This window comes from Lynx rufus, unplaced genomic scaffold (genome assembly GCF_022079265.1).
Source record: "Lynx rufus isolate CCGP_SWC_20201006 ecotype Redwood Valley unplaced genomic scaffold, mLynRuf1.p SCAF_9, whole genome shotgun sequence".
NCBI classification, from domain to species: domain Eukaryota; kingdom Metazoa; phylum Chordata; class Mammalia; order Carnivora; family Felidae; genus Lynx; species Lynx rufus.
In genome coordinates, this window is record NW_025814897.1 from 72,376,106 (window position 1) to 72,399,326 (window position 23,221).

Sequence of the window (23,221 nt, forward strand, 5' to 3'; positions counted from 1 at the left end):
ATACTATCCCTGTGTATATCTCAGAAACTCTAAAAATAAAACCCTACCTCATTGTAGTGACATTTGGCATCCATCTTGAAATTCAAATATCTCAAGGAATAAAAGGGAAAAACTTACTTTTTAACATTTCACCACTATTTGATCTTATGTGTGTTTTAAATTTTCTTAGAGGTTACTGCCTCACAATGTCTCAGAATCAAGTTAAATTATTTATACAGTGACAAAACGTGTATTTGTGTATGTCCAGATCACTGATATTTACTAAGGTTAAATATTTATTGCTTTTGAACAAAACATTTAAAAAATGAAAACCACAGTTTAAGTCTGTAATGTTTTTCAGCTTCTTAAACGGCTCCCTTTGAGATTTTGTCACATCATGACAGCTTAAATAGAACAGTGCCTTCTGTGTTTTTTCTTTTTAAAGAGGAAACATGTTGACTGTAATGCTACATGTTGAATAAAATATGTTCAATATGTTGAACACAATAATTCCAAACTGTATAATCTGCACTAGCAAGCTTTACACTAATAGAACGAGGTTTGAGTTTAATCCTGAGAAACGGGAGAATCACTCTGGCAATTTACCACAAAACGGGCCTCTGCCCTGTGGTCTATGTGTTCAACTCACTGCTATGAAATTTGAACTCGTCATATCTTATTAAAGTAAATGTAGTTTCATTTTACAAGTTTTGAAGTTATCATTAGAGGCACTGTTCAACACTCCATGAATTTCACACTGTTTTGGGGCTCACCCTAGTTCCTGACGAGTCCTTTCAGAAGGATATATGAACCCAAGAACAGTAAAGCAGAAAACTGTAGGATCTGTGAATGTTTCCAAGGTTTCGGAGTAACTTAGGGATTTAAGAAGACTGAATAAGAAAAGGAGATAAGGCTTGTCTCCACGAATCCGGTTTAGCAGTACCTTTCACAGTTGCCAAATTCACAGTATTAACACACTATAAATAGTTTTGTCTCTAAAATAAGTTTTTTAGTCAGTCCTTCCCTGGCACCTCGTGGATATATAACCCCTAAACCTAAATGCCACACTGAAGGGTGGGGGACACAGAGATGGTGACGAAGTCTCTCGTGGCAGCTTGCTGAGCTACGTCTAACCTCTGCAAACCACAGTCTCCCTTAGGTGTCAAGTTATGCCCCTCTTTTCCACTCTGGGGGGCACTCGCAGGGTAGGAGGTCAGCATCAGCGACTGCACTCACCTAAGATTTTGCTAATGTTGGAGTTATGCATGTCGGGGAAGGCCTGAAGGATTTTCCTCCTCTCATCCTTCGCCCAAACCATGAAAGCATTCATTGGTCGCTTGATGTGTGGCTCGCTGCTGGCCCGGCTGCGGGCATCCCTGTAGACTCGTGCTTCAGCCACAGTGGCGCCTCCTGTTGGCCAACAATAATACTGCTGTAGTTTAGCTGCAGAGCCATTCATTGCTTTACTTCCTGTAATGTCAGGGCAGGAAGAACAAGATGGGTGCAAACGTTATTATCTGAGTAAGGTAACACAGCTTGCCGCCTGGTTCAGCTGTTTTCCCTACGCCCTTCTCTTCGTTTCAAGTGACCTCTTGGAAGAAGACGGTTTCAAATGACAATTCTATAGGCCCTTCTGATGGAGGCCTCAAAGACACACTGGGCAGAATTAATTTTGTATGTTTTATGCACCTAGTACATTTTTACTACAGGCACTTGCAGGTGGTGATTGTGCAATGACTGGCATTATTTTATGGTAACCTTTCCTGATGCGAGTCTTCCCTTCAAAAGCAGGCTCTCACCTATCATTTTAGCCTCATTTGCCAAAAACCGCAGCCACTTCAAACTATCTCTTTACCTCAAATAGAATTCTCTTTCACAATATTATGCCCTCTCCGGCACTCCTCTCGCTGCCTGGAAGCCCTTTCTACTCCTTCACTAGGTCCCACTAAGTCCCACTCATCCTTCAAGACCCAGTCACGTGTGGTGTGCTTCATGAATTAGTAAATTCAATAGAAAATATTAATTGAGCAATTACTATGAGTTAGGCATTATGGCAGCGGTTAGGGATGCAAAGGTAAATAAAAACAATCCCTGCGTTTAAGGAGCGCACAGATCAGAGCGCACAGATCAAACGGGCCCCAGGCAGTTATAATAGTGTGTGATAAATGCTGTAATACTGCAGTATACAGGGTACCAGAAGGGCATCAGACAAGACAGTCAGCAAATGCCTCTTAGGAAAGGTGATGGGTAAGCTCTCTTGTGGAGGATGAATAAAAATTATCGCGTGAATAGGGGGAGGCAGACGGGAAGGGTAACTCAAGCCATTGGAACAGCATTCACAATGACGTTCCCCAGGCTGCGTTCGTTCCTTTTTCTTTTATGCTACATGAAATTACTTGTTTATGTAACTATCTCTCTCTAATCTTTCCACTCCATCCAAAGGAATATGAAACCCCTAAAGTTGGTGTTTCTGTTTTACTCATTCTTGTATCCCCAGGATTTCCCACATTGTAGATATTCAATAAATATTTATTAAGTAAAAGATTGGTTTTCAACTTATATGCAAACTAGTAGACTCAAAGGCATTTATTTCAAGGGTCCTGATACAGTTGTCTGCTGTTTAAGGGTAGTCCTTTAACATTCCCCTATGAAACTCTATCTAAACCTCTGATATTTTATAGTTTCTGAAGAGATGACTCTCGCTAGTAACATGCTAGATTGAAAGTTCTTTGACAATAAGGCAGGAACTGGCTCTCCTTCAACTGCTGTCTCCCTAGGCTCTGGTGAAGCACTTGGCATATAGAGATTGAATTAGTAAAATATGTTAAATTAGTGAATGAGTAAATGAGTGAATAAATGAATGGACACAGCTCTTGCTTGTTTTCAAGAACGCTGCTAGTGTCACATACTGATATACGCTTTGCAATGTGGCATCTACGACATACCCCCTATAGATTGAAAATTTCTATAGTTAAACGTAAAGTGGTTCGACCGGTGGCCTCAGCCAGGTTTTCTGCTGCATAAACAGGAAAGCCAACTCCCAAAAGTTTAGAAGCAAAATACACATTAAAACCAACATTTCCACTTTCTGGAAAAAGTAAAGCCTTTCAGCTCAGTGGAGTGATTATACAGGAACAACATGACCCAATCAATCTCTGGCCCTTCTACTCTATTTCTAGATACCTTGATTAAGTAGAAATTTGTTTGTGTCAGAGCTAGTAATAAATTAGAACATTAAAGTGCACTATTATTTGACAAATATGATCATCATTTATAGCAAACAAAAGACAGGATAAAGGGGCCCCGACTGGCTAATATTATCAATTCTTTTCTAAACATGAAAGAGGGCAGAGGGGCCACTTTGCAAAGACCATGCAAAAATAATATATTTTATAAACAGCCCTTCTTTTAGGCCTACTAGACAGAATGATCCCTTACATGAAACATCTCGGATCCCAAGATGCATAACTAATCTGCTACCTTTTTGCCACCATACCCACAGTACATTAATTTCATTTAAAATGCACTGACCATACAGGATAAATTGATTTCACTTTATATGGGTTTGACAGCCATGTTTATTGTGCAGTGAAATGTAGTGTAGCTTCCAGCTGACAATATCCATCAACACAGGGCAATATGCTGACTGCTGGGCCAGATGAAGGCATACATTACTCTGGAAGTGAAACACTCATTCAGATACGACAGTGTCTTCTCCTGAGGATCACCATGGTAATTTATGATGCCCTCAGTGCCATTACTTTACAACTGACATGGATTCAGCAATTTATATACTTGCATGCATGCACATAAAAGGAGACAGGCTTATGGAGAATGTCAGAGGCAAAAACATTTCAATAGTATTCTAAGGTAACTACTATGCCACAGGTGATTAACATTTGAGATTTGCTTTTACCGTCATAGCTTTCTCTCTACCTCTAGCAAAACCAAATAGTCAGCTTCCATTTATTTGTTCATTTAAAAGATGTATTTCATTGTGAATGGCAAGTTTTACTCTCCTATGGACTGATGGAAATCATGGTGGCTTTTCAGACTCGGCTCTTAGTAGATCCTCTACTCCATACCAGTTGATTCTCTCAGACATGCCATACATATGCCCAATCTCTCTCCCTCTCATTCTGTACCTCAGTCTTAACAAACACTTCCTATTCTCCTTTCAAGGAACAGAGCTCAGGTCTCACCCCACCAACTACCCTACATCCACCTTGCCCCTTTCTCCCATAGTGCATGTTGTCTACATGACATTGAATTAATTTACAGAGCAGATATCTAGGACTCACCATAAATGCTCCCATAAATTGAGAAATTCAAGCATAGTACAAAGTATAAAAATGTGAATTAAGAGATAGAAAATAGAAAATGCATCTCTTTTATCTTGCCTCCTCTCCTCTCTTCCAAGGAAAGTCAAGTAAAAATGAATGAGGACATAGAGATGAATGAGCTAAATTAGGAATGTTATAGCAATGAACCAAGATTTGAGTAGAGACTTATCCAGGGAGACCAAGGTTTGAAACCACTTTTATACTGGACTGATATGTGATCAGAGTCAGAATTTTAAGAAAGTATTAAGAGGGCACAAAATCAAAAGAATATTTAGAAAGTGCTCCTTGAAACGGGAACCCTCTTGCACTGTTGGTGGGAATGCAAATTGGTGCAGCCGCTCTGGAAAGCAGTGTGGAGGTTCCTCAGAAAATTAAAAATAGACCTACCCTATGACCCAGCAATAGCACTGCTAGGAATCTACCCAAGGGATACAGGAGTACTGATGCATAGGGGCACTTGTACCCCAATGTTCATAGCAGCACTCTCAACAATAGCCAAATTATGGAAAGAGCCTAAATGTCCATCAACTGATGAATGGATAAAGAAATTGTGGTTTATATACACAATGGAATACTACGTGGCAATGAGAAAAAATGAAATATGGCCTTTTGTAGCAACGTGGATGGAACTGGAGAGTGTGATGCTAAGTGAAATAAGCCATACAGAGAAAGACAGATACCATATGGTTTCACTCTTATGTGGATCCTGAGAAACTTAACAGGAACCCATGGGGGAGGGGAAGGAAAAAAAAAAAAGAGGTTAGAGTGGGAGAGAGTCAAAGCATAAGAGACTGTTAAAAACTGAGAACAAACTGAGGGTTGATGGGGGGTGGGAGGGAGGGGAGGGTGGGTGATGGGTATTGAGGAGGGCACCTTTTGGGATGAGCACTGGGTGTTGTATGGAAACCAATTTGTCAATAAACTTCATATAAAAAAAAATAAATAAATAAATAAATAAAAAAAAAAGAAAGTGCTCCTTAACTTACCTAAACTTTGCTTCATAAGACAAAATGATTAGGGAGTTATTGTGGCAGCAGTAGAAATACATATGACCGGATATGTGTGTATAAAGTCCAAAATTTTAAAATGAAGATTGTATATTATATAAACCTTTTTAAACACATGAGGAAGATTCTATAGGATACTATAGAATTGTTTTCAAAAGGTGTGCTATTATTAGTCTGAACATTTGAAGCCTAAAATCCACTTTCTGTTATAATTAAAATCTACATATCAAGTGTAACTTCATACTGCTTCATTCATTTTTGAAAATAACACCAAGCTAAAAAAAAAAAAAAAAAAAAAAGCACTTCATTCTAAAATAGCCAATACTAGGGCACCTGGGTGGTTCAGTTGGTTAAGCATCAGCTCTTGATTTGGGCTCAGGTCACAATCTCACAGTTTGTGAGATTGAGCCCTGTGTCAGGCTCTGTGCTGTGTGGAGCCTACTTAGGATTCTCTTTCTCCCTTTCTCTCTGCCCCTCCCCCGCTGCACTCCCTCCCTCTCTCTCTCTCTCTCTCTCTCTCTCTCTCTCTCTCTTAGTAAACAAACAAACTTCAAAAATAAATAAATAAGCGGTGCCTGGGTGGCTCAGTCTGTTTGGTGTCCGACTTCAGATCAGGTCATGATCTCCCAGTTTACGAGTTCGAGCCCCATGTCTGTCTCTGTGCTGACAGCTCAGAGCCTGCAGCCTGCTTCAGATTCTGTCTCCCTCTCTCCGTCCCTCCCCCATTTGCACTCTGTCTCTCTCTCTCATAAAAATAAATAAACATAAATAAATAAATAAATAGTCAGTGCTCTCCGTCAGAATCCAGAATGGTCCTAGGGAATGTCTCACAATTCTATGATGGAGTGCCTTTTACTTTTAAGAGCAGAGGAATCATTTGTGAGTTCGATGTTCATGATACATCTCCTCATGAAAAGCAGTTAGAGAAAGCCTAGACCAAAAGCTATGTACCTAGAGACTACTACTTTCAGGCCGACCTAAGTGTCTTTAATTAAAAGCAATAGAAATCATAAATGACAGGTACTGAAAGGCCAGGAGGTCAATAACACCACACTAGGCACCACGGGAAAGAACTGTTCCCTGTACACCAGGAATTCCTGCTCTCTTCAACTTCCCCAGGGGGCTTGGTTTGATTAATTCATCCTTTGTCTCCCATATCATAGTTCAGTAAAGGCAAACTTTCAGTTAGACAAAGAAAGATAGTCTATGGGTAGAAAACTGAAATTGCCAAGGCAAAGACCTCCTTAGGAATCTGTGATTTAAATGATTTAAAATGAAGACAGAAAGTTGAGTTTTTCCAGGTGGGCTGGAAAGAAGGCCAGTGTAACCATCATAGCCTATGGCAATGGTCCTGAACTAATCCTAGAGAGGCCCGCTTCCTGGGTAAATTCCAAGGGTTATGTGAGTGAACGAGTAAGTGGTAAGTGTTTGGTATGTGTGTTCTTCCCTACAGAAGAAATTTGGCTAATTCTATAATGTGCCTAGTAATCATTTATTTATGCATTAATTCAGCAAACACTTCTGACAAATTTCAGATAGACCCAACATTGTGATTGGGTATACAAAGAATGATAACACATGTGCCTTTTTTTAAAGGGATTTGGTCCAGTGAGGGAAATAGACACATAAATAGAAAATTACAAAACAGTATAAGTGCCAACAAAGGTAATTTAAAAGTACTATGAAAGCAGAGGAGAGGGGCTATTAATGTTGTTGGAAGGAACAGAGATGAATATCAGGGAGGCTTCAGAGATGCAGCAGTGCTTGAGCAGCATCTTAAAGGAAGAGGAAAAATTTACCAGCAGGTATTGGTGCGAAAGTATTCTAGGCTGGAGAATCTGTGTGAATAAAGACACAGAGATACAGCAAAATGGTGGTAGAGTTTTAGGGAATAAAAAGAAGCTGACTCTGGCTTGGGCTTATAGAAGAAAATAGGGGAGCACCAAAAGATGAAATTAGAGAAGTAGAAGACAGATTTCTAGGTACCTTGAATGCCAAGTGAAGAAGTCTTCAAAGTTTTTAAGTGGGGGTAGTGACATGAACAAATATATTCAAGAAGACATCAAAATGGAAATCAAATGAGAAATTACCTCTGAATAATTCTCAATAAGTCTCAATGATTACTAATGAACTTATAATAAACCTATAATTTATAATCTGCAATATGCAATATACAGTAAAAGATTACTAGTTGTACAAAAAAACCCCACTAAAATATGACCCAGAGATAATAACAACCAAACAAAACAGAACAAATAAAACCTCAACAGAAGGAGAAACTGAGATGACTCACATAGTGTAATTAACAAACAAGAGCTTTAAAGTAACCATTATAAATATGTTTGAGAACTTAAAGGAAAAGATTGTCATAATGAATACATAGACAGGGTCAGGGGATGCTTCAACAGGGAAATGAAACTTGAAAGAGAAATGGAAATTCTAGAACTGCAAAATATATTTGAGATGAAAATTCACTGATTGGGTTTCACAGAAGTTTGGAGTGCAGATAAAGGGTCAGTGAAGTTGAAAATACAACAAAAGAGGGGTGCCTGGGTGGCTCAGTCGGTTAAGCTTCCGATTTCAGCTCAGGTCATGATCTTGAGTTTGTGAGTTTGAGCCCCACGTTGGGCTCTGAGCTGACAGCTCAGAGCCTGGAGCCTGCTTTGGATTCTGTGTCTCCCTCCCTCTCTGCCTATCCCCTGCTCACATTCTGTCTCTATCTCTCTCAAAAATAAACAAACATTAAAAAAAAAAAAAGAAAAAACATCAAAAGAAATTATTTAGTCTCAAAATCAAAAAGAATAAAAAAGCTAAAAACATAAACAGAGACTCAGCAATATGTAGAACAACACTAAGAGTCCTAGAATATGTGTAACTGAAGTTCCAGGTAGAAGAGAGAGAGAATCATGACTGAAAAATATCTGAAGAAACACTGGTTGAAAATTATCTGAATTTGGTGAGAATCATCAACTTACAGGTTCAAGATATTCAGGTAAATGCAGTTAGAATAAATACAAAGAAAACCATACCTAGACACTAGTCAAACTGCTGAAAACCAAAGACAAAGGGAAAATTTCAGAGAAACAGGGCACATTACATACAAAGTAACAATAATATAAATAATCACTAATTATTCATAAGAAACAATGAAGGCTAGAAGACTAAAGAACATCTTTAGAATGCTGAAATTAAATAAATCAATTCAGAGATGGCTCAAATTCAGAACATATTCTCCAAAGACAAATGTGAAATATATTTTCAGATAAATAAAAGCTGAAAAAATGTATTACTTGCAGACTCATACCAAAAGAGATATTCAAAAAAATCATTCAAGGTGAAGAGAAATAATTTCTGACAGAAACTTAGATATTCATGAAGAAAGGAAGAGCATCAACAATGATAAATGTGACTAAAAAAACAAAAACAAAAAAATCCCTCTTTGTTTCCTCTCTGGATTTCATTAATAAACAGCTGATTTTGTATTTGTTTTTAAAAGACAAGGAACTATTTAATATAAAATATAACACTGTACTGTGGGACTTATAAGAAGTAAAACATGAGAACAATGGCACATTAGCACAAAGGATAAGGTACTAACTGGTATTAAGTTGTTAACGGTTTATTTTATAAAAAGTGGTATAATTTTAACTGTAAGAAGACTCAAAGATTCATAGTAAATCACTAGAAACAACAAGCAAACAAAATACAAAAAGGTATAGCTAACATGCCAGTAGAATAATTCAAATGGAAGACTGAAAAAGGACTGAAAAGGAGACAGTAAAATGATCAGTGGTTGCCATGGGTCAGGGAAGGAGTGATGAACAGACAAGACACAGAGGATTTTTAGCACGGCGAAAATACTCTGTATGATTCCTAATGATGGATATATGTTACCATACATTTGTCCAAATCCATAGAATGTACAATACTTAGAGTAAACACTAAGGTAAACTATGAACTTTGGGTCATTATGATATGTCAAGATAGGTTCATCCATTGCAACAAATGTACCACTCTGGTGGGGTATGTTGACAACAGGAAAGGCCATGCATGTGTGGGGGAAAGGGCAATCCCTGTATCTTTCCCTCAAATTTACTGTGAATCTTACTGCTCTAGAGAAATAAAACTGTAATAATAATAATAATAATAATAATAACAATAACAAAAACAGAAGAAAAAATAGCAAATTGTAAGACTTAAGCCCATCAAATTCAATAATGACCTTAAATATAAACAAATTAAATAATTCAAATAAAATCACAGATTCAGCATGGATAGAGTTGAAATCAATGAAATACAAAACAGATACAATAAAGACAATTTACAAAGCCAAGGATTAATCATTCATAAAGATCAATAAAACTGATAAACCCCTAGTAAGACTGATCAACGAAGAGAGAAAACAAAAATACCAGTATTTGGATTGAAAGAGGGAATTTTACTATAGATATTACTCACATTAAGAGAATAATGAAAGACTGTTGTAAATAACTTAATTCCAATAAACTTAAAAACAGATAAAATGAATAAATTTCTTGAAAGACACACACTACTAAAATTTACTCAAGAACAAATAGAAAACCTAAATACTAGTATAGCTAATAAAGAAACTATATTTATAACCAACAACCTTCTCATGAAGAAAAATTCAGTCCCAAATGGTTTCACTGCTAACTCTTTCAAACACTTAAAGAAAAATTAAAATAATTTTATACAAAATAGGATAAGTAGAGTTGGAAAGAGTGGTCCCAAATTTATTTTATGAGGTGGCATCATACCCTGACAAAGATTTGAACATAAATGCAAAAATTCTTTTTTTTTTTTTTAATTTTTTTTTCAACGTTTATTTATTTTTGGGACAGAGAGAGACAGAGCATGAACGGGGGAGGGGCAGAGAGAGAGGGAGACACAGAATCGGAAACAGGCTCCAGGCTCTGAGCCATCAGCCCAGAGCCCGACGCGGGGCTCGAACTCACGGACCGCGAGATCGTGACCTGGCTGAAGCCGGACGCTTAACCGACTGCGCCACCCAGGCGCCCCTAAATGCAAAAATTCTTAATAAAATATTAGCAAATTAAATCCAGCAATATGTAAAAGAGATAATAAATCATGATTAAGTAGAATTTATCTCAGGAATATAACATTAATTTACCTTGTGAAATCAGGCAATGTAATTCACTATATAACAAAACAAAGGGAAAAAACATGATCATCACAATAGATTCAGAAACTGGTTTTAACAAAATTCAATACCCACTCATGTTAAAAGCTCACAGGAAACTAGTAATAGAAGAGAACCTCCTCAGTGTGATAAGGGGCATTTAAAAAGAGCCTGTAGGACATCATACTTATTCCCCTAAGAGTGAAGAACAAGGCAAGGGATGTCTACTCTTACCATCGCTTATCAACACACTTCTGCAGGTAAAGAAATAGAAAGCATCAAACTGGAAAAGAATACGTAATGCTATTTGTATTCATAGATAATATAATTGTTTACATAGAAAATCCTAAGGAACCTGCAAGATAATTACTAAAACTAGTAAGTGAATTTAGCAATACTGCATTATACAATATAAAAGTACAGAAATCAATTGTATTCCTATATACTAGCAGCAGACAACTAGAAAATCATTTTTTTAGGTTTTCATTCATAATAGCATCAGAAAATAAAACACTTACAAATAGATAGAACCAAAAAAGTATGCAAGACCTCTACACTAAAAACAATACATTTTTGAGTTAAAGAAGACCTAAATAAATGGAGGAATACACCATGTTCGTAGATCAAAAGAGTCCAAATTGTTAAGATAGTAATTCTTTCCAAATTTATCTACGTATTCAACCCATACTCAATAAAAAAATCTCTGAAAGACAATTTCTTTTAGAAATTGACAACTTGATTTTAAAATTTACATAAAAAATAAAGCAGTAAGAACAGCCAAAACAAACTTGAAAAAGTTGGAGGATTCACACTACTCAATTTCAAGATTTACAGTACAAATACTTTGTAACATTTGTAAAACAAAACAAAACAAAACAAAAAACTAGACTTAAAAAGACAGCATGACATAGGCAAATCGACCACTAGAACAGAATTTGAGAGTCCAGAATTAAACCTTCACATATATGGTCAATTTTCAATAAAGACTTGGGCTGTTAAAGTGGGAAATGATAGTCTTTTCAACAAGTAGTACTAAAACAAGTGGATAAATATGTGGAAAAAAGTGAGCTTTGACCTCTTATCACATACTACTCCCAACAATTAATTTGAGATGAATCATAACAAACCACAAGCAAAAACTCAATGAATACATAAGAGAATATTTTGGTAACATTGGAATAAGCAAAGATTCTTAGATATAGCATATAAAGCACTATATATATAAGAAAAATGATAAGATTAACTTTACCAAATTAAGACTCTGCTCATCACAAGTCATTGTTAAAAAATGAAATGTCAAAGCCCAGACTGGGAAGAAATATTCAGAATACACATATCTGACAAGAACTTATATCAAGAATAGATGAAGAACTACAGAAAAATATCAATCTAATTTAAAAAATGGCAAAAGACATGAGCACTTTACAAAAGATATAGTTATCTTTTGATAACAATGAACACATGAGAAGGTATTCCATATCATTAGTCATCAGGAAAATACAAATGAAAGTCACAGTGGATACCGCTTTCTACACACTGGAATGGCTTACAACACTAAACATTGGCAAGAATATGGAGCAACTGGAACTCTTAATATATTGGTGGTGAATGTGTCAAATGGTGTAACCATTTTGGAAATGGCTTGGCAGTTTCTTATAAGGTAAAATATATACTTACCAGTGACTCAGGATTTCCACTCGTAGGTACTTACCCAAAACAAATAAAAACTTTGTCCAGAAATAGATTTATGCAAGAATATCATAGCAGTTTTATTCATAATAACCAAATAATGAAAATAACTGGAGAATGGACAAATTGTAGTATTTTCATGCAAAAGGACATTATTCAAAATAAAATTGTTTTAACACTTAGTTTTTTAAAAAAGCAAAAACAAAGAACCAAAATAAAGTAGAAAACCAAAGAAACAAAAGTGATTTTCCCTTAAGGTTTTTTTTTTCCTCTGTGGACCTAGCATACTCTGGCCATTGTGAACTCAAAAAGTTGGTCTCATTGACTAAAATAATGATGATGATAATGATGATAAATATATATGTATATATGTATATATATTCAGTAGGGCAAAAAGCATCTTGGTAAAAAGCAACATAAATATATACCATTGGGTTGCTTGATAATCACAGTATTTTAGGCTACTTCAGTCTATCAACAGAATAGTTGATTTTCACATGTGGGATTCTGGAAAGAGTTACATGATACAGTTAATAGTCCCTTATTTGGGTTAATAGAAATAATGGTAATGAGTGCATCAGAAACAAAAATATAGAAGATGAAGGAATTTTAGAAGGGGGCTTGAAAAATTAGGAAAGATGGAGGGTATTAATTTCATCATGTTTATCCCATCAGATCTTACTATTGTAGAAATCCAACTCACTGTGCTGTAGGAATGGCTGACAACTGTCTGTCTATGATTATGGAAGTTCCGCTAACTTCACATTCCTGCTTATTGCCAGAAAGTGAATTTACTTTCATCATATGAAGTCTGCTTGGAATTCAAATTTGATTTCTTCTTACAAAAACAAAACAAAATAAAACACAAAACAATTTTACTATCCTAGTGGTTTACTTGGCAGGAAAATACATTCCATGGCTGAACAAGAGTCTTAATCATTAGGGTGATGTGTTCATCTTCTGAGAAGGGATGCCAGGGGTAAAGACTATGGTTTGTTCTTTGTGTCTTTTATACAAGATTAGCTGGATAGGTTAGCAAAGAAACCTGTTGATGGGTGCCATGATTTGAAGAAGGCAAATACAAAATATGGATGCATAGGTCTTCTGAGCTAGAGCCTGGTATAAAAATAGGAACCAGGGGCACAAGAACAAAAGATAAATTACCTGTGGTACTTTGATTAAGGTGTTAATTCTTCATTTGTTCAATGTGGGGGAAGTCCATAGGTAAATTTTCATTTCCTTGATTTCATCTTAAAGTTCCTTAATCCCACTAAAAACAAATACCTTACTTAAGTTGAATCTAAAGTTCAACTATTGAACTTTATAGCAAGTAATTCACTGAATAAACTAGATAGATAAGTAGATGATAGATAGATGATAAATGGATAGATAGATAGATAGATAGATAGGAATAGTATACACATAATGAAAAAATTCCATTGGGAATTTGGGAAACAGACATTTCACTAGACTAAACTGGAGGTCAGTTTCCAGGACAGACATACCATGTGTTTTAAGTAGTTTTACATACAATAATATTTACAAAGTGCTTTCAGTAAATACATTATCTGAATTCTCCTCACAATGCTTTGAAATCGATAGGAGGGTAGATATATTTGCCTCACTTGACAGATGAGCAAACCAAGGCTCAGAGAGGTTGTGCTACCTTCCTCTGTAATAACCAGTTAACGATATATTGCTAATAAGGAGTGGAGCCAGATCTAGAACTTAGGCCGTCTGACTTTCAGTCGAGTTCACTTCCCCTACCCGAAAGCTACCCCAGTCACTGATTATTTCAGTGATCCGAAATAACTGAATGTCAAAGCCCACCATTCCCTGGCAGGAACATTATTTTCTCCCTGTAAGGATGCCATTTCTCTGCCACAGCTAAGCACGTTAGAGGAGTCCATTACCAGTTATGAAGTTCATGCCACTGTCTAATTGGTCTCTGAAATACTGCCCCACCAAAGATGCAAAGAAAGCACGAAGGACTGAAATTATAGCAGGAATTAAAATGATGCTGTATTAATACATTCCTTAGTTGCGGGATTATGAGCAAGTGTTATTGTGGAGAAGGCTTCTATTTTTTTCCTATTGGAAACTCCATTCTCTTTAAAAGATCAACAAGAAGAACCAAAAGGGAATTCCCTAAGGTCAGCTCTGAGGAAACATAAACCTCTAATTCAATAACTCTGCTACTGCTCTGAAAAAAGGCTTTATTATTGCAACATCCATATGGAGCCAATTGGACATTAATGACTAATCAATCCCTCCCCTTTCTATTCTACTTAAAGTGTCACAAACCATGTTTAGATTAGCCCATTTCCTGCTTAGGATTGCTCAAGATGTCTTTTGTTCTTTCAGGACCAGCCTGATGGAGGCAGCTTAAACAAACACACGACCAGAGTGGCGCAGGAGTTATAAAGTGCCATATGTGAATGAACAAAGGGGCTATACTAAAGCCTTTTGTGGTATTTGTTAATGTTTTTCATCTGAGCTTAAAAAGGCTTAATGACTTTGTGGTGAGCTGATGCATGTGGCTCGTGGCTTTGCAAAATGAAGGAAATTCTAACCAGTGATATACCAGTCTGTATTTTCAAGAGTCTCTTGCTTTCAGTTTGGTGCCCGTGTTTACTTTTTGTTTTTTTTTTTTTAATTCTCAAGTTATATTTGCTTTACACAGATAGCTAAACAGAGCCCTTTATCTTGTTTCAACTGTAGGATCCAAGGGCAACTGGGATAACTTATGTGATTCTTTCTTTTTAATGACTTGAAAGTAGCAGAGAACATCAAATATTCTACTTATTATCTGTTTGCTATTTGTATGCACAGGAGGACAGCTTACAAGCTGTTGAGCCCAGGCAAAAAGACATCATTTAAGTCTGAACCAGAGACCACTGTGGATGAAATAAGACAATAACAGGTTCTGGCTTCCTAAGTTTTCAGGAGCACCAGGCTCAGATTCAAGTAGATTCCCTTGGAGAATACAGAAGCTGGTAAAAAGCTGGTAGACTAAATAATTCATGTTGCTCAGCGGCTTCTGGCTTCATCCAACTCAATATACTACCATAGACTCTACATGAAATTAAGGAGCACAAACCAAGATGAAGCAAATCTCAGAATTAGTTAACAGAGATACTACTAAATCCATCCTCTTGTTTCCATCCTTATTACTCATCGATTGCCTTGGCCTCACTGTCTCTGCTGGACTGTTATAAATACTAGCCTTCTAACTGATGTGCTTACTTCCAGATTTGAGTCTCCAGTCCCTACTTACATACTTCTTCCTAATTTCAGCCAGAGTATACCATCACAAATGCAATTCTGACCAGACTACTCTATATGTAAAAGTTTTCAATGGTTCCCTGTTGCCCAAAAGATGAAGTCCTAGGCTCTCCCTGACCTGGTCCTCTACCTATGTCTCCAGTCCCATCTTTGGCTTCTCCACTTAAAACTTTGTTTGATTTATAATATTGAACTACTTTTAGTTATCCATACCCCATGTTGTTTCATACTAAGCATCCAGTCTTTTCTTTTCCTAGAATTTTCTGTCCACCTTTAAAATCACTTATTCTTCGACTCAGGACAGGGATGATCTTCTCTAGGCAGTCCTGCCTAGTGTATCAGTTTGGGCTAAGTTTTTTAGGCTCCCGTGGCATCCTATGCATACCTTTATTTTAACATTTACCATGTTTTACCCAAATTATCAATTGTGTGTGCCCACCTTCTTCACAAGACTGTGCACCCCAAAAGGGGCAGGGATGCTTCCCCAAGGTCTGGTACACAAGTGGGCATATGGTAAGTACTCAAATGTCACAATGGAGAGAAGTAGACATCTTCAACTGTGAAAATTTTAGAGTGAGACTCAGATGGCTATCTGTTGCATTAGAAACTGATAATTTCTGAAATTGGATTTTGTATAAATCCTATTTTACTTCTTATATTCTGTTAAATACCTTGCCTTACTTGAGCATCTGTAAAATAATAAGGCTTTGAAGGGAAAATATACCCATAGTTGTTTGGGACTCAGAGATCATTGGTTCCGATCTTAGTTCTTTTATTGACTTGCCCTGTTATACAGTCCTGAAATCCCAGCTTCCTCACTTCCTGGGTAATCCTGAAAGGATGAGTTTTTTTGGAAATATTAAATCTGAAAGCTATTCTAACATTGTAGGGTGTGCATAAATGCATACAACTGAAGCAGGTATTCAGACCTACGATGGGAGCTTCCCTAGATAGCAGAGTCATTAGGAAATAGATGAAACATGCGCATAGAATCAGAGAATTTTAACACGAGAAGGATATTAAAGATCATCTAATTCACATTCCTTACTCCACATGAGGAAACTGAGATTTACAGAGGTTAAGTTGTCCAGGTCTCACAGTTAGTAACTGGCAAATATCACAAGAAACTCAGATGCAACTATCTCTTAAGTTTCACACTTGCCATCAGAAGAAATGTCTAAAATGGTCAACTGAATTGCTTCAATAGCATCTAGACTTGGCTTTTAAAACTCCACAAAATTCATTTAATTGGTTTCTCTTCTCCATTTCATTTGTTTCAAGGAATTTTCCTTTTATTAGAATGAGAGATGCAGATACTGGGTGCAGTAGTAACTAAATTTTTTATTAGGTTACTGTATGGAAATCATATTAGAAGGATTTTGGCCACTCAACTCATTTCCATAATCTGCCAAAACTTCTTTGCCCCGAGAATCCGGTGAAAGTATTTGAAAGGTACTTAATATGTGTATGATTTGAAAGATTTAAAAAACTTTCAAAAGTTTCTATTTCTTGGGGTGCCTGGGTGGCTCAGTTGGTTAAGCATCTGACTCTCAGTCTCAGCTTGGGTCATGATCTCACAGTTCATGGGTTCAAGCCCAGTGTCAGGTTCTGTGCGACAGTGCAAAGCCTGCTTGGGATTCTCTCTCTCTCTTCTTTTCTCTGCCCCTCCCCTGTATTCTTTTTCTCTCTCCTTTTCAAAATAAATAAATAAATAAATAAATAAGCTTAAATAAAAGTTTCTAGTTCTCTTTTTTTTCTTCTTTTTAATGAAAACCAACAGGGAAAAGCTACTCCAACAAAAGCAACCAACTCAATCAGCTCATCTTGTAGAAAAATGGGAGTCAGTGTGGCTTAGATCTGGGTTTTAACTCTATATTTGATCTTCCCTAAGTTGGGAAAATTATTTCCTTTCTCTAAAATGCTAATCTCGTCTCCTTACAAAACAGAGTTAATCATTTCTACTTGGCAGGATCCTTGTAAAGATTAAATGGGAATGTAAAATTTCTTAGCTCAGTGACTGGATCCCAGGAACCACTCACTAAACAGTAGTCGCCCGTAGAAATAGTAGCAGTAATAATGGCAAGAGAGTAGTAATAGAGTCTATTCCAGTACCTAGGACATATCAAGTGCTTTCAACTCATATTTGTTCCCTTTCCAGTCTTTCCCCATACCTGAGTGATGTGTCTTATACTACATAGTCCTGTCCTTCAGAGTAGTTATAAAATGACCCACAAGTTAGCTGGGGAGTGTAATTTACTACTTAATGGAGTGTCCTCTGCCCCAAAGTTAAAAATATTTAAAACATTCTCTATGATAAAAAGCTAAAATGTACTGAATATGCATAGGACCTAACCTCAAAAGACCATCTCATATCCCCCAGTTCCCACATGTGGAAACTATAACCTGACTATGCTGCTCAGTCCTGGCTAGAATTTATGGATCAGCTTTTTATAAAGGACTCATCGGAATAACAAAGGATTAGGATTCTTGATCGAGATACTGTAATAAATGAAGGGCAAGGTAGTTTCAGGGACATTTGACAATTGTTTTTCTTTTTCCTCTACTAGTAGTTCTGTAAGTCTGCAACATGGAGTAGACTTTTCCATTTTGTCCTCAGGTATGATTGGCCTTCCCAGTGAAAAATGAGCTTATATTGAAGCAGCACAAAATGATTTCTCTCCCATGAAATATATATGTAAACCAGTAAACTGCAATTTGTATTTTTAGTATAAATTTAAAATGGTTGAATACATTGCTTATGAAATTATCTCTGGGGCTGAGACTTGGGATATTAAGTTTTAGTTCAGAGTTACTTCTTTACAGCCTACTCCTAAATTTAACAGTCTACAGTATAATGCAAATGTCAATGGATTCTTATGTCAATGGATTCTTACACACTTGCTTCCCTCTGGTACCAAGACCCAATATGGGGCATCATGTCTACGGGTAAGTATTCATTGAACAAAAACAACTGAAAAAAACCCTCTCCACTAGCAAGTACAAGAGAGAACAATCTGTTAGACATCCATCAGTCCCATCAGACTAAGTGAAATCATACTTTAATGAGTAATATACCCAGGAAGAAAAGAAGTGTTTTTAATATGACTTGAATGAAAACCCTCCCAACACATACTCAGCTCTCTGATGATGTTATATGAAAAGATGCCCATTGAACATCCGCCCGGAAACGATATTAAACAAAACACAAGAATAAAGAGATTAACAGATTCCCCAGACTAAATGAACTGCTGCTTTTCCATTACTTTTAACTTCTGTAGTCTAAGTCAATCTTGAATAATTAAAGGTTAATGGCTGTTTATTTGGAGCAAAGTTCAAATTCTTGAGCCTGGCATTCAAGGCCATTCACAATATGGAACCCAGGTATTTCTATAACCTGCTCAATTCCATAAGTATTTACTGAGTATGAATATATGCACGACTTTTGCTGGGCTTGGTAGGGAACACAAGGGTGAGGTAAGTCATTCTTCCCTTCTGGAACTTTGTTATGAATATCTGTATGCTTTACTGTTCCTGCATCTGCTTGGATTATTCCCTCAACTGAAAGTTCTTCCCCTTCTCTTTGCTCATCCAAACCTGGGCTTATCTCTACCTATATTTCTATCAGGACTCCAACAATCACTGTTTTTCACAAAGCACTGTAGCTTCCTCCTCTAAATAGCACTTTTATTTTTCTGTTTCTCTAATGATGCACTTGAACATGTAACACCTTAGGTTGCTTTGCTTTCTGTGTGTGCTAATATTATAATGCCAACCACATTACTAGCTCTTGGACAATAGAGTGAAGTCCATCTTTTAAGAAATCCTTCCCTCCATGCCCATATGTGCTGTACACATAAGAGGTAATCAACAAATTATAACTTAAACATGAAGGTAAAATGGAAGATTGGGGGCCCCCGAACATGGGCAGATCCTGCTTAGAAAGGCCTGGCTATTGGTACTGGCAATTCAGTCTACAAAGAACTATTGCTAAAGAGTACGAAATGATAGGTAGCGGGCACAAGCAAACAGTGTTAGACAAGCAGAGTAAAATGAGACAATGAATATGAAAGAAGGATATATGCAAAAATAAAAATATCTTAAAGAAAAAAGCTAAGAAGTCAATAAGAGAAAATGAGAAAGAGCTAGCTAGGTGGTTATCAACTTTTTGAAATAAATTATAAGCACAATTATCAGAACTTGAAAAAAAGGAAAGGACCAATTGGGGGGTGGGGCGGGGGGAAGTTTGGCAGAAAGAGTTTAAAAAGTATTCCAAATTGGCCTGGTGCTCTTTAAATTCCACCAGCTTAATGTTGGGCTGAATTCAATAGCCTGTAGACAGCAAGTCAAATGGCTCTTGCTGCCAAGAGAAGATGATTCTGGGACAGGTAACCAGACAAGGTCCATATCCGAAGGGCTACATAGTCAGTCCAAACATGACAGAGAGACCTCTATCAGCCAGGGTTTACTCTAATATATGTGAAGTAGACATACATAATACTGAGGAAGCATGGACTGATTTTGCAGTCCCACTGGGACCATATGCTGGCTGCTCTTATCTTGGGTCTAATTTTCATGGAAGATGTTGTTAATCTTTTGTGGCCCAGTTTCTGAGACAAGTTGGGGAAGTCCTTCTGTGTGATTCAGTAATAGCATAGACAAGCATTTCTTGACTAGGGTGGATGATATTCAATCAGAAAACTAGACTGTGTGTGTGTGTGTGTGTGTGTGTGTGTGTGTGTGTGTGCGTGTGGTGGTGGTGGTGATGGCAGCGGTGTTGGTTATATATATATATATATATATATATATATATATATATATATATTGCCATCGACACTTCTTTAGAGAAGAAGCCAGGCCAGTGAGAAACCAGCTACTGGCCAGAGCTAGGTTCCTCAGTAAAGGAAGGCTAGCTCTTTGGGCTTTCTAGCTTAAGCAACTCTGAGAAGCAGGTTGAGTTCCCTTTATGAAGTATTAGGGGATGGAGTTATACAAGAATCTTGACATTTCACTCTCTTGCCCCATCAGGACTATCCATCACTTGGAGAGTTCAATGGAAATTGTTTTCCACCAACATTAAAAGTTATTTGGGAGCTTTTAAGACACAGCAAATATATTTCTTTAAGAGAAGTTTATTTGCTTGTTTAAGAGAGCGGTACTTTATATATAGTGCTGATATAAACTGGTGCACAGGATCCTCTAAAACTGTTTATATCCACAGTAAAATACATTTTTGTGATACTCATACAACAGAGTTAGTCCAGAGCCAAGGGCTTTGTGAACTCTGCTTATCTCCCAGCCCGTGGCTGTTACTCACTCCTCATCAGGCCTTGGGCCTCCCTGGCTACTGATCCTGGTTTCAGACCCCAGCCTGCTGGTTCCATAGAAAATGCTTTGCCTATTCATTTCTCTAAGATTCCTGGAAACACTGTTTTAGGCAGCTATGGAAGGTCAGACCCATAAGCACAGCTCTGATTAGTGCTCCCTTCTGATTTATCTCAGTCTTTTCTTTTAATATATAGGATTCCTCATCTTACCTGCCTAATATGTACTCCAGTGTTTGGATTCCTTCATAAGCAAAGACATCTCATTATAGAGATGGGTTATTTCCATAATAATTTCATTTCTTTAAATGATGGTGTAGTCCAGAATTGATACTTGTTACATTCTAGTTGACTTAAAGGTGAATGATTTCAATTACATGGCAGTATAATAAGACAGTTAAAAAACTGCCAACTAGAAATAACCTAGACCAACTTCCTTAGCTACAGATGAGAACACTCAGGAATGGAAAGTGACCCGCCAAGTGTGGAACAACTGGAATTTAAGTCTCCTACTCCGTGAGCAAATATCTGAAGGGGTGTCATGTGGAGAAATGGTAAGCTTTATTTTTTGGAACCTAAAAGTCAGACTAGAGCCACTGGGTAGAGGTTATAAGGAAACAGAGACAAATTCTGGCTCCCAATAACAAAGAATTAATAATTAGAATTGGAATGAGCTTCTCAAGAAGTAGCTTTCTGTTAATAGACTAATAGGTGCATTTGAACAGAATGGAGATGGCCACTTGTTAGGGTTCTATGAAGGGATTTCTTGGCTGGAACTGTGATTTTGATCATGTCACTCCTTTATTCCAATTCTGGGAATCTAAGTGTTGCATGGGAAGCACTGCATTCTGGACTTGAAATAATAATGACTTTCATATTCCAAAGTATAAGCAGTTGTAGCCCTTGCACCTCACCCTAGATTACACTACAGCCCCCCTCTGCTGCCTTGAATGAGCCATGTATCTTCAAACCAATCTTCCCTTTCCACCAGGAATAAGAAGGACCCAGGGAGGGGAAAGGGAATGAGAAAAGTTTCACAGGTTTATCAGAGTGCGAATCAAAGGGTAAGTAGAATTTTTAAGAGAAAAACATTAGTATTAAGTGGTGCATTTTTAAGAAAAAAGAGGAAAAGTTGCAGTCTCTCTCATTGGTCTACAATCAGAGAGCTTAAGTTGACAATAATAGAGCTCACCTGAGGTATAAAACATAGAAGCAATCAGAAGTTTGCCAAAAAATAAAGCTTTCAGAAAGGTTAAGGCCATGTTGGCTGGGATCCAATTCACAATTCAGTACAAATCCATAAAAGTCTTCTAAGCAAATCTGAGGATCTGAGAGCAACAGTTCTAACTATTCTGGGTGCACGTATCCATTTCCACTCAAATCAATGCAAGTTTTTTATACATGGAGGACACATCACCACAGTTTCAACCCAGGGTCCAGAAGTCTGGCCAATGATCATCACCACAGTTTCAACCCAGGGTCCAGAAGGTCTTTTTGGATACAGAGTGTGTTTCTTATAAGAAAGATGATCTGTGCACAATAGCTTCCACTTAGTTTTCAACACAGGGTCTAGAAGTCTGGCCAATGATCATCCCTTTAGGAGCTCAAACTCCCTGATTCCCCACATCAAAATGTGGTTCAGCCTTCCTCTGAGGCTGGGACACAATGATTGAACTGTGGAATTAAAAGAGGTGTTAGGAAAATGTTTTCTTACTCAAGATAGTCTGCAAAATGGAAAAAAAAAAAAAAAGTATCTCTTTAGAGATCCCCAGTGAGAGAGAGAGAAGAAACAGGATAGAAAGAATATGAAAAAGAAGGCAAGTCACAACAGTTATCGCTGGGAGAAGAGAAGGAGAGGAGAGAGAGAGAAAGGAGGGGCCCATCTGTGAAATACAATGAGAGACAGCTGCTCATTAATAAAAAAGAAAAGTTAAAGGGATGTGAAAACTGGATTCAACAAGTGGCACAAATATGCTCTCAAAGGTACTGGTCTCCTCTTTTATTTCTCTGGAAAAAAACTAAGTGGAAGCTATTGTGCATAGATCATCTTTCTTATAAGAAACACACTCTGTGTCCAAAAAGACCTTACTGACAATCTAGGAATGGAAGGGACCATTTTTAGAGATAATGGAATATAGAACACATCTTTTAAAAGATAAGGAGGCATGAGTCACTTGTTTGCCATCCTTTAGTAAAAGAGCCTTAATCCAAACCTTCCAATAACTGGGCCATCACCCCTCCTACTGTACTTTGCAACCTTGAAATTAGGAGAGTTGGGAGAACCATCGCATCTTGCCTGAAGAGAACAAGGAGAGGGGAAAAGTCGATAAGAAGTTAAACAGCTGTTCATCATTCTTAATACATGGTGACTGACTCCACTAATCAAGTCCTCTCTTCCATGTCCCACATAGGAGCTAACACATTTTATGTGCTCAG

The 23,221-nt window shown here is 37.2% G+C and overlaps 1 protein-coding gene across 9 annotated transcripts in view; it reads right to left on the reverse strand.

Annotated features, from left to right (window-relative positions):
- SOX6 (SRY-box transcription factor 6) overlaps window positions 1–23,221 on the reverse strand; it is a 373,444-nt gene that overhangs the window by 18,780 nt on the left and 331,443 nt on the right. For 5 of the 9 annotated variants that reach the window (XM_047070866.1, XM_047070862.1, XM_047070865.1 and 2 more), the window contains one exon: window positions 1,216–1,449. In XM_047070866.1, coding sequence (XP_046926822.1) covers window positions 1,216–1,449 — 234 coding nt within the window. The remainder of the gene's footprint in view (window positions 1–1,215; window positions 1,450–23,221) is intronic. The other 4 variants (XM_047070868.1, XM_047070864.1, XM_047070869.1 and 1 more) reach the window with 1 other exon arrangement.